Source organism: Trachemys scripta, chromosome 4 (assembly GCF_013100865.1).
Source record: "Trachemys scripta elegans isolate TJP31775 chromosome 4, CAS_Tse_1.0, whole genome shotgun sequence".
Lineage (NCBI taxonomy): Eukaryota > Metazoa > Chordata > Testudines > Emydidae > Trachemys > Trachemys scripta.
The window spans coordinates 29,616,777-29,632,333 of record NC_048301.1 but is presented as its reverse complement, the minus strand read 5'-3'; the positions used below and the strand labels follow the sequence as shown (position 1 = coordinate 29,632,333).

At 43.6% G+C, this 15,557-nt stretch overlaps 1 protein-coding gene across 4 annotated transcripts in view; it reads right to left on the bottom strand.

The window, feature by feature from the left end:
- The window catches only part of ITPK1 (inositol-tetrakisphosphate 1-kinase), a 228,671-nt gene that overhangs the window by 22,060 nt on the left and 191,054 nt on the right, over positions 1-15,557 (bottom strand). For all 4 annotated transcript variants that reach the window (XM_034768065.1, XM_034768064.1, XM_034768066.1 and 1 more), the window contains 4 exons: positions 9,342-9,440; positions 6,997-7,037; positions 3,434-3,599; positions 506-573 (listed from right to left, as the gene is read on the bottom strand). In XM_034768065.1, coding sequence (XP_034623956.1) covers positions 506-573; positions 3,434-3,599; positions 6,997-7,037; positions 9,342-9,440 — 374 coding nt within the window. The remainder of the gene's footprint in view (positions 1-505; positions 574-3,433; positions 3,600-6,996; positions 7,038-9,341; positions 9,441-15,557) is intronic.

Sequence of the window (15,557 nt, the reverse complement as noted above, 5' to 3'; positions counted from 1 at the left end):
GGTGTGGCCTACTGCTCAGAGCTCAGGAATGCTTACATTCTAGGTGCATATCTTCACGGTCTTGGGCAACTCACTTAACTTCTCTGCTTTGGGTTTTCAAATGGGGATACCACTCCCTTACCTCCAGGAGTGCTATAAGGATTCATTAAGGCTTATAAAATTCTCTGGAGATGAAAGGTACTAGAAATTATTACTCAGGAAATTTCCTTTCCCCATCTGGGCTGGCTTTCAGTTAAGGCAAAGCACAGCAAAGCAGCAGACAGACATGCAGCAGCATCTCTGCTCCCACAATGGAAAGGATTAAAACCTTGTAAGGGCTATCAAATGAACAGGGAAACAGCTTTAAATTGTGCTGGTTCTAAGTAGCAAACAGATCTCAATTTGCTATCTGGGAGCTGACAGGGCACAATTCATGTACAAGAGTCATTATTCATTAATAGCTTCATAAGAAAAAGAGATTTGTTTTCTATCAATGTTAAAAAAAAAAAAGACCTGGATTACTTACTGCTGTTAAGACAGAGGAGGATTCTGGCTTCGACACATTGTGGCTGTTGAAAAATATTGATTCTCTATCTGAAATTAAAAGGAAGTTATAAATGAATGGATAGTTGGATTTGAATTTTAAAAGGATTGGTTTATACTGTATGTAACACTAGGTGGCAGTGCAACCCCGGGGAATCTAATCCAGCTCAATGGCTGATAATGTGCTCCACTCTGTCATGGGGGGCATAGATCAGCGTGCCTGTCAGTATCTGGCCCAAGCTGGGGAAGCTAATGATCCAACCAGCGGACCAAATTTGGTGATGAATCCTGGTCACGTGCCATCTGAGGCACATTGTGCATGCAAGAGGAAGCTTTGCACGACAGTCGTGCAAAGCTTCCTCTTGCACATAGGCACCTGGCCATGGCAGAAAACCTAGCCCAAGACCCACACAGCTTCAAGATTTCAGGACACAGATAAGGTAAATAAAACATGGGTGTGTGTGCATTATATAGAACTGGTTTCATTTCTGCAGTCAAATAAATCCCACTCATTAAAGAACGTTTTCTGTAAGTTAATGAAATAATTCCTAGGAAATTGTTAGGAATTAAAGTGACCATTCAACTGAAAACGTGCAAGATTTCATTTACATGACAGATGGGAAATGCAGATGATTTCACCGTTGGCACTAGATCCACCCACGCAAGTGCAGGGAAGGTGTAAATTATACTGCCCTGTACCCCAGGTGGACCCCCATGACTAAGAGAGCAAAATTCACCCCAGTGGGGGGTAGGCATGAAGGATCTTTAATTTGACGACACCACAGCAGCCCTGCCATGGAGGCTGCTCAGGGAATTGTATTAGCACATTCTCCGGCCATGCACCCTCCCAGGCCAATTTATCCTCCTAGAGGACCCCTCCAACGGGAGTTAGAAGGGTGGCGGGGGGGGGGAGAAATGTTGTGACAGCATTCCATTATGGCAACCTGTCCTCTTGGGTTTACCAGAGGACACCGCCATGGTATACATAAACCCAGACATGAATCTGGGACAGCATCAAACCAAACATAATGTTGAATGTGCAGAGTTATCACACACTTGCAGCATGATGTAGGATGTGTTTCTACTAGGCTGCTCCCTCCACAGACTGGATCACGGCAGCTAATCACAGCCACAGGCTTACTGCGCTTTATTATGGGAAAGATGCAGGAATCATGGGAGGCAAAACCAAAACAATCTGTGACCTTTGGTAACATGTTAGAGAGCAGTAGCCAAGATCTGAGGCAGGTTTTTTAAGTGCTCTGTGGCCTGATTTTCAGAGGCGCCCAGCAGCTGCATCTCCCACAGGTGGGGGGCTCAGCAGCTCTGAAAACCAGCCAGTGTGTGCTTAGCTGTCCATAACTATGAATGTTCCTGAGAAGCATGGGCAGGTTAGAGTTGGACTTGGGCAAAGCTGGTGGGAACACAAATACAAATCTGACTTAGCAGAGGCCGAATATCCCACGTTGGCTTTTTAAATAAAAGGAATGTCAAGATAAGTCCCGAGATATTGTTTCAAAGGGGACTGAACCCCTTCTAGCGCTCCACGCCGACCAATCTAACCAATGCAATCCTCCTAGCCAGAGGAATGAATGCCAGGGAGCGTGAAGAAGGGCAGGAGCAAAGAAGCAGTCCCAGAAGGAAAAGATGCCTATTTGTTAAAAATCCTCACGACACAAATGACAAACGTCCCACAAGCTCTCTGCTGAGCTTTATTCTTCCTATTCCAGTGCTAATCACCGAAGGAGGAAGTGCTGCTCAGGAGGTGGAGCCAAGGGGCAGAAATTCAAATAGCCTGTCTATGCTCCTACTTTGTAAGACTTCACATTTCGCCAACCAGCTACTGTAGACTCTTGAAACAGTCAGACCTGCTTGATCCCTTGCTCATAACATGTCCCTTGCCAGCAGCAGATTTTAGGCCAAGAAATCCAGACTTGGAATCCAGGGATTCATTGAAACCATCTGCAAATTTCATTTTTACATGGGATTCAAAATAATATTAAAACTTTAGACTAACAAGCTAATGGTTGCATCTACACTGTCCTTCATAAAGATGCCTTAAAATTAGTTGATGCTTCAGTACATTTCCCTAATGTTAATTTCTCACACTAGCTGATAAACGTATCACTATTTCACTCATACTAGTCCCACTAAAGATTTTCTGCTTCCTATAGTCCATTGAATGTAGTTTCTCAATTCCTCAGGCTTCACAACAGAAAGCTGTTCTTCTTCCAAAAAGGAAATTGCAGCAGACTCAATTAATACCCTTCAAATGGTCTCTGTTGATTTATAACTATACCTGTTGATAACTACAGGAGGACCATTAGTCCAGCAGCTCCACTCCGCTTATCCTAAAAATAGTTTCCAACTAGAACCAAATGAAAATGATCAACTGTATTTCCCCTGAGAATGTCAAGAACTGGCCTTCACATGAACAAACCTAGAGGCTCCTGCATGGGAGAACTCAACTGCTCTTACTTTAAACACAAACAAAAAATGAACAAGGTAAAGACAGGGACAGGAAGTTCCAAAATGATGGAATCCAGGAATTTCCCTCTATCTTGTAATTATAACTCAAGAGCAAATGACAAATGAACCTACTGACTGTTTAGAGAGTTTCTAGTAAAGGAGCTTTCTCCACTTCCACAATGACATAAAACACAGCTTTTAACAGGTAAGATTCAGGTTAATTTCACATAAACATTTACTATAAGAACCCCATTCACATGTATTCCAGAGCAGATGAGTTATCTCCCTTCCTGTTGAAATAACACAGAGGAGGAAATACAGCATGTAAAAAGCAGATGCTTTAATTTTAGCAGCCTATTCAAAAACATTTTTCATTCAGGATCTCTGCTGCCAAGGGCCTCTGAGCTCATGCTAACAGTTAAACTGGTGCACACAGGCACTTTACCTGAAATGCCTGCCGAGAAGTTCTTTAAAGATGGTCTTTTTACCACAGTGTAGGATTCCCCAACCACAAACACTTTATACAGCACAGCGTTGTGATTGATGAAGCTCTGAATCACGCAGGGGGGCTGGATGGCCTTCAAGCCTTCCTGGTTGAATATGATTGCCATCTGAAACACAAAATGCAAACAGTTCTCCACAAGGATTTGGGCTTTCATTTATTTCACATTGTCTGGCTGAAATATGTGATCTGGGAAAAATCTATCCAGGGATAATAACCAAGTGCAAATCCCTTCTCATCAGCTAGCTTCTCTTTTATTACATTTACTTCTGCAAACCAAGTGCAAATCCCTTCTCAGCAGCTACCTTCTCTTTTATTACATTTACTGCTGCAATAAGCCTAAGTCCCTGAGGGTGTTATCAGCGTGGCTTTCAGTTGCACACATCATCATTTTAAATTAAGATTCTTTTTAACATGTACAATGTCATTTTATCTTTGTTAGTTATGTAACAATCCCAATTTTGTTTTTAATTTAAAATCAATAAAATATCTGAGTGACAGAACCTGGAAAATACCTATCCGATTATACAGGGAATCAGAGAGATGAAGAAATAGATGTATTAGATCATCCTGACCCTCTTCGCCAATGAAAGTTGTTCCCTACAGTTCTTTTTTTGGTTCAGTCCAGGTTTAAATCTCGCAGGCAACTGTGGTTTCTGCCACTTCACTGAGAGATTCTTTCAGAGTCTAACCGCCCTCTCTGCTAGGCAATGCTCAGCCAACATTTGCCTTGGCTCAGTTTCATCCCATCGCCCACATCGTAGAGCCCCCTTAAATGAATGACACAGGGACTGGAAGAAATATGCCACAGAGAAAGTCATTTAGCGGCTCAACGATGAATAGTGGCTGGCTCAAACCTAGCCCATATAAGATGGAAGGGATGCTGATGGGTAAAAGGAAACACTCTGAAGAGCCAGCTGAATCCACATCACATGATACACAGTTCCACGCTTGGGCACCCTGATTAAGTCACTGGCCAGAAATGCTTATTCACATCTTTAATTAGCTTGAAGGCTATGCCCGCTCTTTGTAGGCAAAGACCCGGCTGCAGTGATCCATGATCTTGTCACTTTGAAAAGGGACTACTAGTTTTCCTATTGAGTTCAAATCGGTCCAGAATAATGCCCAGAGAGTCTAAGTGATTTGTCCTAGGTCACAATGGCAGAGTTCAGAACACCGCTTATGAGCCCTGACTCTGAATCCCTCTCAAAGATAGCCATTTCTCTCCATAAACTCTGCCCCTTTTCTTGCTTTCTACAATTAACTGAATCTCAGCAAAGTCAGGCTAACCGGAGGGATTTACAAATTGCATACCATGGAACACTTTCTATCTCCTCTATGTGTACCTGTCAATTTGATTTATGTTGTACTCTTAGTTTATGGAGCTTTTTCTGAATTCATGTTAGCTTTCTAGTTTGTTCCTGTACAATAAGATGATAAATATTTCAACAAAAAGTAATACTTTTAGTCAAATAAGCAATGGGATGACTATACATTTATGACTAAAGGGCTGAGAACATGTTTGTCTCTAGCAAGCTGCTTATTATTCTGTTCTCTTCTATATCTGGCAGACCATATGAGATCACATAATTTGCTGCATGCATACACAATCAGGAGATTCTCTAACATTTTCTGAGTGCAAGTTAGTGCATGTAGCCAATGCCTATTTGCAACTGATTTTTTTACTCTATCATTATTCTACTAGATGCTATCTATTTGGCAGCCCATATCCAATATGCGCATGTTAATAACCTGTGCAAGCAGGCTTCTGTAACTAAATTGGATGGGGCCTCTAGACACAACTCCAATACTATACACAGAGGTTAAGCATCTTGCCTAAGGCCACAGAGAGGACAACTGAACTACAGTTACTTGCTTCCAGTCCTGTGCTCAAGTCACTGGAAGTGCTGTTTTCACATTAGGAGCTTTCAACAAACAAAACATTCCATGTTTCTCAAGCAGCCATTCTCCACATGTGGCTATCACAGGAGAGATTGCCATCTGACAGTAAATGAGCCCCAATACTACCCCTGGGGGAACATGGCAACTTCAACAATGGCTCTGCTCCAGAGGGACTGAAGTGTCATGCAGGACCTCAGGCATCGCTGAGGACACCAACCTGTGCAGTAATGATCAGCTCCCATGAAAAGCCACAGAAGTACAACTCTATTGGAGCATCACATCTTGCAGATGTTGGGGTTCTAGCAGAAAACTTAAATAAGTCAGTACTTTTCATAAGAACTGCAAGGAGGGGCTTATCACGGTAATGAAATTCCATGCTAACTCATTAGGCACTGAAAGCTTTGTGCATTTCAGGTGACAGTTACAGGAGAACCAGCAGCAGGGTCACATGATTCTGATCTCCAAAAGAATAGTATCTGAAAAATTGAGTGGCCAGCAGCTATCAGTCAATCCCTTAATTAAACTCCCAAGGGACCTATGTGCCTTGTCTTGTAAAACAGGATGCCTGGTCCAACTGAAAAATGATTTCTTTAACAGTGAATATTGGTCACTCCTCATTTTACCAACAGGCACCCTGTTCCTTTAGATCTGCATTTCACTCCAGGGCCCTTCGTTCTCAAGGGTGCTGCAGATTTTAGAAGGAGCTGGGAAACCTGGATGTGGCCATAGATAAGTTGTGAATGAAAGAACGAATGAAAGAAAATATTTATTTACAGGGAGTAGGGCCTGGATTCTCACACTGGGATTTGAGGAGGAGGGAGGCAAGAAAGCTACAGGAGAATGAGCTGAAATGGGGTTTCTCGACCTCTGCTCCCAAGATTCTGGAAAAGGTGGAGGTGCTTCACCTCAGGTTCCCTATATTTATGGCCAGCTAAATGCACAGGAGATTGACTTACATCAGGAATAGTCATTTCAGTTATGGCCACCTCCCTGAAAGGGCAGGGAAGGAGATGCTTCTCCCAGCCCAATCCTTTCCACTCTCCCTTCCCACCTCATGAAGAGAACTGGGACTATGTGTGGCTCTGTCCCTACTTGCTTCTCCCTTCTCCTTCCCCCTGCCATGAAGAGGAGTGCAGGAGGGCTGCTTCTCCTCACCCATCTTCTCCCCATGCCTATCTCACTGAAGAGAAGACACTGGGCAGCCCTTCTACCCGGAAACAGGATCAAAGGCTCAACATTTCAGAACCAATTCTCACCATCAGCACCACACAATGGAGCTGAGAGATAGGGGGTGAGGGGGGAGAAGACCCAATTGGCCTAATCTCCCACCAAAGGGAAGATTGAAGAAGGAAGGACTCACAAGCCCAGCTCTTGCCTCACTCTGTTGCTAGAGATGGAACTTCTGCTCAAGGGCGATAAGCCCTGTTTAAACTGAGCCCAAGTAACCTTACAAAAGGTATCTGAAGTAAGGACATGTAAGGGGGGAGGGGAAATAGTTTGGGGGATAATAATCACTCTATTATTGCACAGAAGAGCTCCCAACCAACCCATAAGCAGTCAGGAGAGGATAAAGCTGACTGAAGCCCCAAAGATCTTTTACTCACCTCATGAGAGTTGGTTCCATGGGCCACTCTGGTTTTACAAACTGTAAATGAAGGGGGGAAAAAAAAAAGGAGAGAGAGTGAATGAGCGAAACGGGCCACACACAAAACTCTTTGTACCACCTGTTCCCAACCCATATAGCAGTTCACAAGGCTAAGACCTCAATGGTACCAGCTAGACTTGCTAGAGCTCGCTGTCTCAACTCTATGTGCTGTTCATTGCCATGGAGTTTGGACTGCTCCAGACCCGTGTCTCTTAACTGCTATTCTGGAACTGGAGTGATACGCACTGGGTCAGAGTACACAGATCACAGGAGAAGACAGGCAGCACTAGCACCAAGGGCTCAGCACAGAAGCTGATCATTTAGGTGGGAAGGTAGCACAAGGCACCAGTTACGAATGCCTGAAATAGCAGTGCCAGTGTTCATAACTCTCGAGATTTCTTTGTGAGTCACTTGATTTCAGCCGGGGCTCAAGTCAGCCTGGCGATCATGTGAACAGCGCCAGTGCTCTTGTGCAAACCCGCTCTGAATGGCTGCCTTCCCCACTTGCCTGCTGCCTTCTGGGGAAGAGCAGCCAGCCAGGACTGTGCATAAAGCAGGAAGAGCTCTGTCTCCCTCTCATCACCAGCCCACTCCATTCTCACACGAGGGTGCAGAAAGTGCTCTCGGCAGTTCAGAGCAGCTCCACTTCCTTCTTCCCTCTGCCCAGCTGTGAACAGTGGGTCAGCCTGCTCTCTGCTCCCGCTCTCCATTCCTACAACACCAGGCTTGAGAAGGGGGAAGGGGAGGAACCGGCTGCAGTTACTACCCAGACCTGGAAGAGTGGGGTGAAGAACCCAGGAGCTGCAGGAGGAGCAGAGGTTAGGCTAGAAGGGCGGAATTGATGCGATAGGCAGATATGAGGGCAGAACTAATGAGGGAGCTGGGGGGGGGCAGGATTGATTTGAGGGATGGGGCAGAATTAATTGCTGTGCAGGGTGTGGGAGCTCCTACAGAGAGGATTCTCCTTAGTACAATTGAGAGAGTGGACAACACTAATCATCATCACACATACACACAGGGGATGGGCAGGTGGAGATAAAAATAATAATCAAAAGACGGACAAAAAAACCCCACAGCATAATCTCTCTCTAAAAAGATCTCATGGTGGTGGGTTTGTTTCGTTTTTTTTTTTTGGGGGGGGGGGGCGGGGGGGAAAGGGGAGGAGGTCTGACTTCTCGCTGTTGAACCTTGGGGTTGGCAAAACTGCAGTCCGAGTGGCTGGGAACCACTGCTGTGCAGTTTGACCACCTCTGTGCTGCAGAACCAGACTGCTGCTAACCAGGCTATAATGTGAATGAACTGGGGAGTCGAAATCATTCAGCTGGCTATAGGGTGTTGCTTCACAGTATAACTTCATGAGATCTGCATCTCATTTCAGTGAGAAGAGGGCAATACAATAATTGGTTTACCTCAGTAACTTACAAAGTACTGCAGCTTAAGGGTTTGTCTACACTGGCACTTCATCGGCAAAACTTTTATCGTTCAGGGGTGTTAAAAGAACACACATTTCTGAACAATAAAATTGTTACCAACGAAAAGCGCCAGTGTGAACAGCGCTTTGTCGGCAGGAGCGCTCTCCTGATGACAAAGCCGCTGCCGCTCATGGGGGGTGGAAGTTTTTTGTCAGCAGGTGAGCTCTCTCCAGCCGGCAAACATCAGCTACGCTACGTGCCTTTTAGTGGCATGGCTGTGTCGCTAAAAGCCTCGTAACGTACCCATAGCCTAATACAGGAGACTAAGTCACAGAGCAGACACCACTTCTGTTCATTTTACACTGATGGGATCAAATGAGGAAAGGAATCAAAAAAATCTCAGTGTGGATGTCTGTTACAATGGGACAATCAGCTTACTGCAGCTGCCTGAGGCTGCAGCCCTCAAACCTGCCTTACACACTTTATTATTATTATTTTTTAATTTCCTGGCATTTAAAAGGCACATTTTCCATCTGGATTTTGGGGTAGGGGGAAAAATTATTCTCTTGAGGAAAAACAGTGAGCATGGCTGGTGGGAGCAACCTCCTGAGCAGGTTCAAGACAATAGTATAAATGTTATAACTACCAGGATTTCCCAAGAACGTGGCTTTGTTTACTGCAGTGCGGTGTTTGAGGTAGAGAACATCCATAGGGAGCTCTTCAGAAGCTTGTGGGGAGAGATATTGTTCTACATACCAACTGTTCAGTTTAACGGTGCTAATTATAGAAAGGTTCTAGTGTCCCTGATGAAGAAACATGCAGTTCTACATTGGTTACAGTGCTCTTAAAGGGCAAATGTTCAGAATATGTGATAAAAAGCCTGTTTACATACTGAATGGGAATGCTAGTCCATTCTTCTCTATGACCTGCAAGGTGTCTTCTCCACAGGCGCTTGTCAGCTCCATAAAGGGTGGTGAACAGATCCTCTCATCTGCAAGACAAAAAGAGGAGTCAAATGGAAATCTGGGGCTTTTGACTCCCAGTTCAGGTCATTATTGGCTCTCTCCACAGTAGCTGTTTTCTTTCCTAGTTATTCCACTAAGAGAGTAAAGCAAAGCACTTGTAAGATCATTCGCCAAACATGGATTTGGGATTCTGGGATCATCAGAATGGATAAAGGCAACAATTTACAGACCCACTTTGAAGGAAACAGAAATGAAAGGACAAAATGTTCACAAGTAGCCACGCAAAATCACTGCCCACTTTTGAAAATTTAGCTGCATATTACTCACCCAAGGACACAGCACAGAATAGAGCCCAAATCTTGCCTCACAATCTATTGTTTTAAGGTAAAATTCTCAAGTGTCTAAGTGACTGTATATCTTCACTCCAGGTGATAAGAACCCAGGTTAGCCTAGCCAACATATGACCAGCCATACTGCAAAGCTACACTTTAGTATGTCAACTTGATTGTATCCACGCTGCTGCTGTAGGACTTCTGTGGTCATATCCCATGGTTACTAGCATTGCAGTAAGCCGAGCCTCTCTAGGATTCTTTCCTAGTGAATTGTGTGAGAACTTGTCTGTCCTTCTGGGCACATGGGGGTGGGAGTGAGGGTTGTGGGAAGGCAAGGACTAGTAGTGGCAGAATTGATTAGCCTGTATCCACACTGCAAAGTGGGGGGTTACCAGCCCAAGTAGGCTTTAGCTTATAGCCCCAGATGAGACAGCTAGCCTGGGTTGAAAGCAGAGTGACTACCTTTTCAAAAGGCAAAAGTGAGACAACTGCAGGAGCCTCGCTACCTCGAAGGCCTGCACCTGTTCCTCCTCTTCCCCCCAAGCCTGAGTGGCTTTTTCTACTGCTCGGCTCCAGATTCTGGCCTGGCGGCAGGGTTCGGGCCTCATGGCGACGAGGGTGCTAAGGTCCACCTCAGCCCTCCTCCCACCACTGGCAAGAGGCTGGCACTGCCCCTGAGGCTTGGGCAAGCACTGAGCAGTGCTGCAGGGAATCCAGGATAAAATATGTCCCAGAATCATTCAGCCTGGGATCAGGACTTGAACTCTGCATTTCAGGGCTGTTCTACCCAATTCACATCACCCTACTTGAAAGGGCCACCACACTCAGGTGAGAAGGCTGTGTGTGTGGATAGGAGCTAGGGACAATATGGAAGTAAGAGCCTGGGTTAAGTCTGCAGTGAAGATCGACCCTTTGAGTTAAAGGTTTTGTGTGTGGATAGGAGTTGACTTAGGGGCAACACTCAAGTTATAACTTGTTAACTTTGCAGTAAAGACAAGCCCGAAGTTAAGCACTGCTAATTAGGAGGGTTAAAAAAAAAACCAAAACACAACCAAACAAAAAGTGACAATAAAGAGTAGAGTTCAACAGCAATAATGAAGGCTTCACTTGCCTCTAAATATCAGCTGGAAACCAACACAGGAGGAGGAGAAAGATAATTGTTACCAGTACATCTCTCAGAAATAATTTACATTTTTGGATCAACCAGAAATTTGGCTTGGCAGTAAGTGAAACTAACATGTAATTATTACTATTTATCTTTGTTATTGTGATAGCTCAGAGTGGCCAACCATGTTGAGGTCTCTGTCATAGGCACTGTACAAACAGAATAAAAGGACATTGTCTGTCCTCAAGAATGTATAGTCTAAAAGATGAGCATGGTAATTCTTAGTATTTACATGGTGCTTTACATCTGGAAATTTCGTTACAAACATTGACTAAATTAATCCTCCTACTCCTTTGAGGATAGGTATAACATTACCACCAGCTTACAAATGGGAAAAATTAAGCATTAAAACCGACAGAGAGAGTGGGCATTGGAGCTGGGATTATACTTCAGGAGTTCCTGGTTTATAGTTCTCACCATTAAACCATGCTGTTATCATAAAAAGTTTTCGCCTGCAAAAATTAAGGGTCTATTTTCATGTAGCCTCAAAGGAGCAGATGTATAAAAAGATTGATGCTTTGAGGTCAATTTCTAAAAGTCAAAACAAAACTTCCCACACTTCAAAGCTTTCAGCTCATTGCTATGAAAACAGAAAACAGCATCCAAAAGTGACAGGTACTGTAATATTTACAAGCTTCTGCCAGAGCAAAGTTTCTTAACTTGGATTAATTTGAGGAATCAGATTTAGTTTATGGACATGTGGGAACAACTTTGGCTTAGGCTGTTTTCCCACCCATATGCTTGAAGCTCACAAATAACTCTTGCCTTCAGTGAGTATATTCAAAAGGACATAGGATTCCATCTCACTTCCTTCCATTTATTTCCCCATCCTGACTAACAATTGATATTGGTACACTGCAGTGTTCTTGCCAGTCACACGACACATGGGGAGGGGGCAAGCGAGAAGTTCTTATAATTTCTTTGACTTCAGTGTTTAAAAGAACCAGCTGGATCAACACAGAATAAGAGGAAATGAAAACTGTTGGAACTTCAGAGTGGTCCTGATGCTTCTGAGTTGCTGACTTGGATGACAGTAAGCCTCCAATCCTACCCACACCACCATCAGGGGCAGGATTCTTGCCTGCGGAATTCATTAGTGGGAAAGCACTTTCCCCCACAAGCTTAAGATCCCAGCCTCAAGCACAGAAAGCTACTTCTCAGAATTAACTGCACATACTGCAGACTCTAAAAGTGCTTGTTTTTTTCAAAAACACAGCTGCTAGTCACCAATTACTAACCTTTCTGGGGCTGCACAAATGCGCTGCATCTTTCCGATGAAAGCATCCTGCTTTCTCCACTAAGCCTCCGTTATCAGAGGGAAAGCAGGCTCCGCACAGCTGCTCAGCATCAGAACCCATATGAGACAGTATGCAAATTTAGTGTTTGATGGCTGATCTCGATCCTGGTTCTCATCAGCATGAAACTGAGAGACCCAGTTATGTCATATAAGCCAAACCCTGTGTAAACAAGCACCCCAAGGTGGATTTAACCCATGGTAGCAATGCATTCCAGCATCAGGCATTATTGGATGCTGTCACTGTTTCTCAGTCAAAAAATGGTTTCCGGTTGCCATAGGAAACCATCACCAAGAGGGACAACAATGGCCATAACAAGAACTGGTCTAGAGAGGAGAGCAGATGAATGAGAGTCAGGAATCCTGAGTTCTAGTCCTGGCCCTGCCACGGAGTCACTCTGTGACACTGGGGCCTTATTTGCTCCTATCTGTAAACAAGGGGATAATAATTATTTGCATTACTCGCAGAGGTCTACTGAGGACTAAGTAATTATGTTTTTAAAGTGCTTTGAGATCTTCTAATAGAAGATGCCACCTCCCCAATACACACACCTACCTCGCCTTTTCTAGAGCAGTATTAGTTCTGCATGACTAATAGAAGTAAAAAGTAGTTCTGTTATATTTACTTTTGTCAGGAAAGTGAGGAGATATAACTCAGTCCACACAGATAACAGGAGATGGTGCCACTTTTACACAGTCACTTTTCAGATTAGAGCTTCACATTAAAGTGTGATTGCCAAAGAATGTTTTTCAAGCAAATCTGGGGAGGATTACATGTCCACCCTCTCCCAATGGCTAAATACAAGTGATTTTTCTGAATGCCAGTCCTGAGTAGTCAGCTTGGGATTTTAAAGTCAAAGTGGGCTCCTTCTGCCTCCAATCATGCATAACGATTCAATTATCAGAACTATGGCTGGTCAGGAAATGGTAAGTATTTGCTGCACATTTAAAAAAAAAAAGTCATCAAAATTTTCCATTTTTTCCCCAACAAAAAACATTTGTTTTGGTGGTTTTCAAAAGCCAAACACTTTTCAGTTTTATATTTTCATCTACACACTGAAAATTAAAAAAAAATGAAAATGTTTATGGAAAAAAGGCCATTTTTCATCAAAAGAAATATTGCAAGGAAAAAGGTCAACCAGCTCTGATCAGACCATAACAAAGAGCACTGGTCATCCAACAGAAATACTGATGGTTTTGAAGGACAGTATAATCTTTTGTCCTCTGCTGTTGAACAAATGGCAGGGTCCCAGAGCTCAGGCTCCAGCCCAAGCATGGAAGTCTACACAGCAACGAAACAGCCCCGCAGCCCAAGCCCTGAGAGCCCGAGTCAGCTGGCACAGCCCAGCCCTGGGTGTCTAGTTGCTGTGTAGACGTATGTCCCATTTCCCAGCTCCATCCATGCACGTCACCCTGGTTTATGGATGACCTGAAGCAAGAGGGAGCAGAGCTGTTAAATAAGGAGGGACCATTTCTAACTACAAAACCTAAACAATATTTACTGGCTTCAATATCTACAGAATATTGTTAAGCACTAACCACTGACTGCAGGGGAACTACAATCTAGCATTCTTTTCTCCTAGAAATCCTCAGGGCTAATTTATTTATAATAATGATCAAAGAAAAGGTAATAAATTCAATCCCTGATAAACATAATTGTTAACAATATCTTTCCCCAGCATTTACAAAAACAAAGAAATCAGTGAAGAGATCGCTTTAAAAATCTAAGGAATGCCATGATGCAAGAGACTCACTAAGTTCTTAAGCCCTCTTTTTACTCACTCTGAACTGGGCATTACAGAAGGCTCTTTTGTTTGTTTTTAGTACAATGGCAGCCTATGGCAGAGACTTGAATTTGGAAACACAACCAGGATGCCACTTGGCCAGATCAGAGACCCCAGGTGTGTATCTGTCACTTAAAACAAACAAAGAAAAACAAACAAAGCAAGAAAAAGAATACTAACATGGATCGAACCTGAGAGGCTCACGTGCACTACATCTAAAGGGGGGAGAGGGATAGTCTTGCATCCAATCCAGTGCTGGAAATAGTTTTAGAATTTTTGTCATTGCTATTTGAAACAGCACCACCATTAAATCAGAGCTGAAATGTCAATGTGCCTTCTTGTTCTCTCCCCCCTTTGTCCTTATTTTTCATTTTCTGTCTTGATATGTTTTCTGCGGCACCTGCTTTCACTCAGACTATATTTTCTCTAACCCTCCCTTCCTCTTTCTCTTCAAGACTCTGCTCTGACAGGGCTGCTTCCCTACCCCACCCCATTTTTTTTTTATTTTGTTCTCTCTCTCTCCCTCCCCCCTTCTTTCCCTTCTCTGTCCCAGTCTCTTTTCATCCTTATTTCTTTTCCTTCCATTGCTCTACCCAAGGAGTTCTCAACCTGTGGCCCATGTGACATCGTCAGGGCCATGCAGGTAGTATATATATTGTGTGGATGCGACCCACATAACACACAGAGAGCTGCATATGCGGCCCACAATGGTAAATAGGTTGAGAACCACTGTTTGATCCCCACCTCCCCACTTTGGATGCAGGCCAGACTCAAGGTTATGCTCATCCAAATGTAGGTGATAAGTGTGCTTGCAAAAGCAGGCTGCATATATGAACAGGCACTAAGTGATGTTGTAGCACTCTATGGCACTGCTGCACCTGGAACCTGACATTCAGTTCTGGGCTTCACTTTCTCAGAAAGATAAAAAAATTGGAGGTAGTTCGCACAGAAGCCAAAAAATGATCAGGGAACTGGAGAAACTGACCTATGAAGAAAGAGTAAAAGAATAACTTAGCCAAGCAACAAATAAGAGGGTGGAAGGGAGATAGAGAACCGGAGGGGTATAAACCCCAAGGAGTACATTATTCTGGGTGACATGCAAGGATACTACAAGCAATGAAATGCAATTAATAAAAAAGAAAAATTTAGATTGAATATTGGTCAGGAATTTTTTTTTCCTGGCAGTGAGATGTGGTGGAAGTCTCAACGCTTGGGACTGTAAAAATTAAACTGGACAAAGCACCAGATGATATATTGTAGAGGACAGGGTTGGCAGAGAGAAGGTAAGAGATGAACTAAAATCATTTCCCTCTCTAACTTCTATGATCCTTAAGATTTGTGAAGCAAAGTATCAACATTTAAAAAAAAAATCAGCAGAATCCAAATACTGCAGATGTAGGATGATGGCAATGTGGATACACTTTTTCAGAGAAGAATTCTGCTCTAAAGTTCTTACAACCCAATTCCCTCCATTCGTGTGGAGCAACTATTTCTGGAAGCAACATGAGTCCCTCCTATCAATCACGTCTAGAAAAGTCAAGCTAGGATGAGAACAATTAACATCCCTC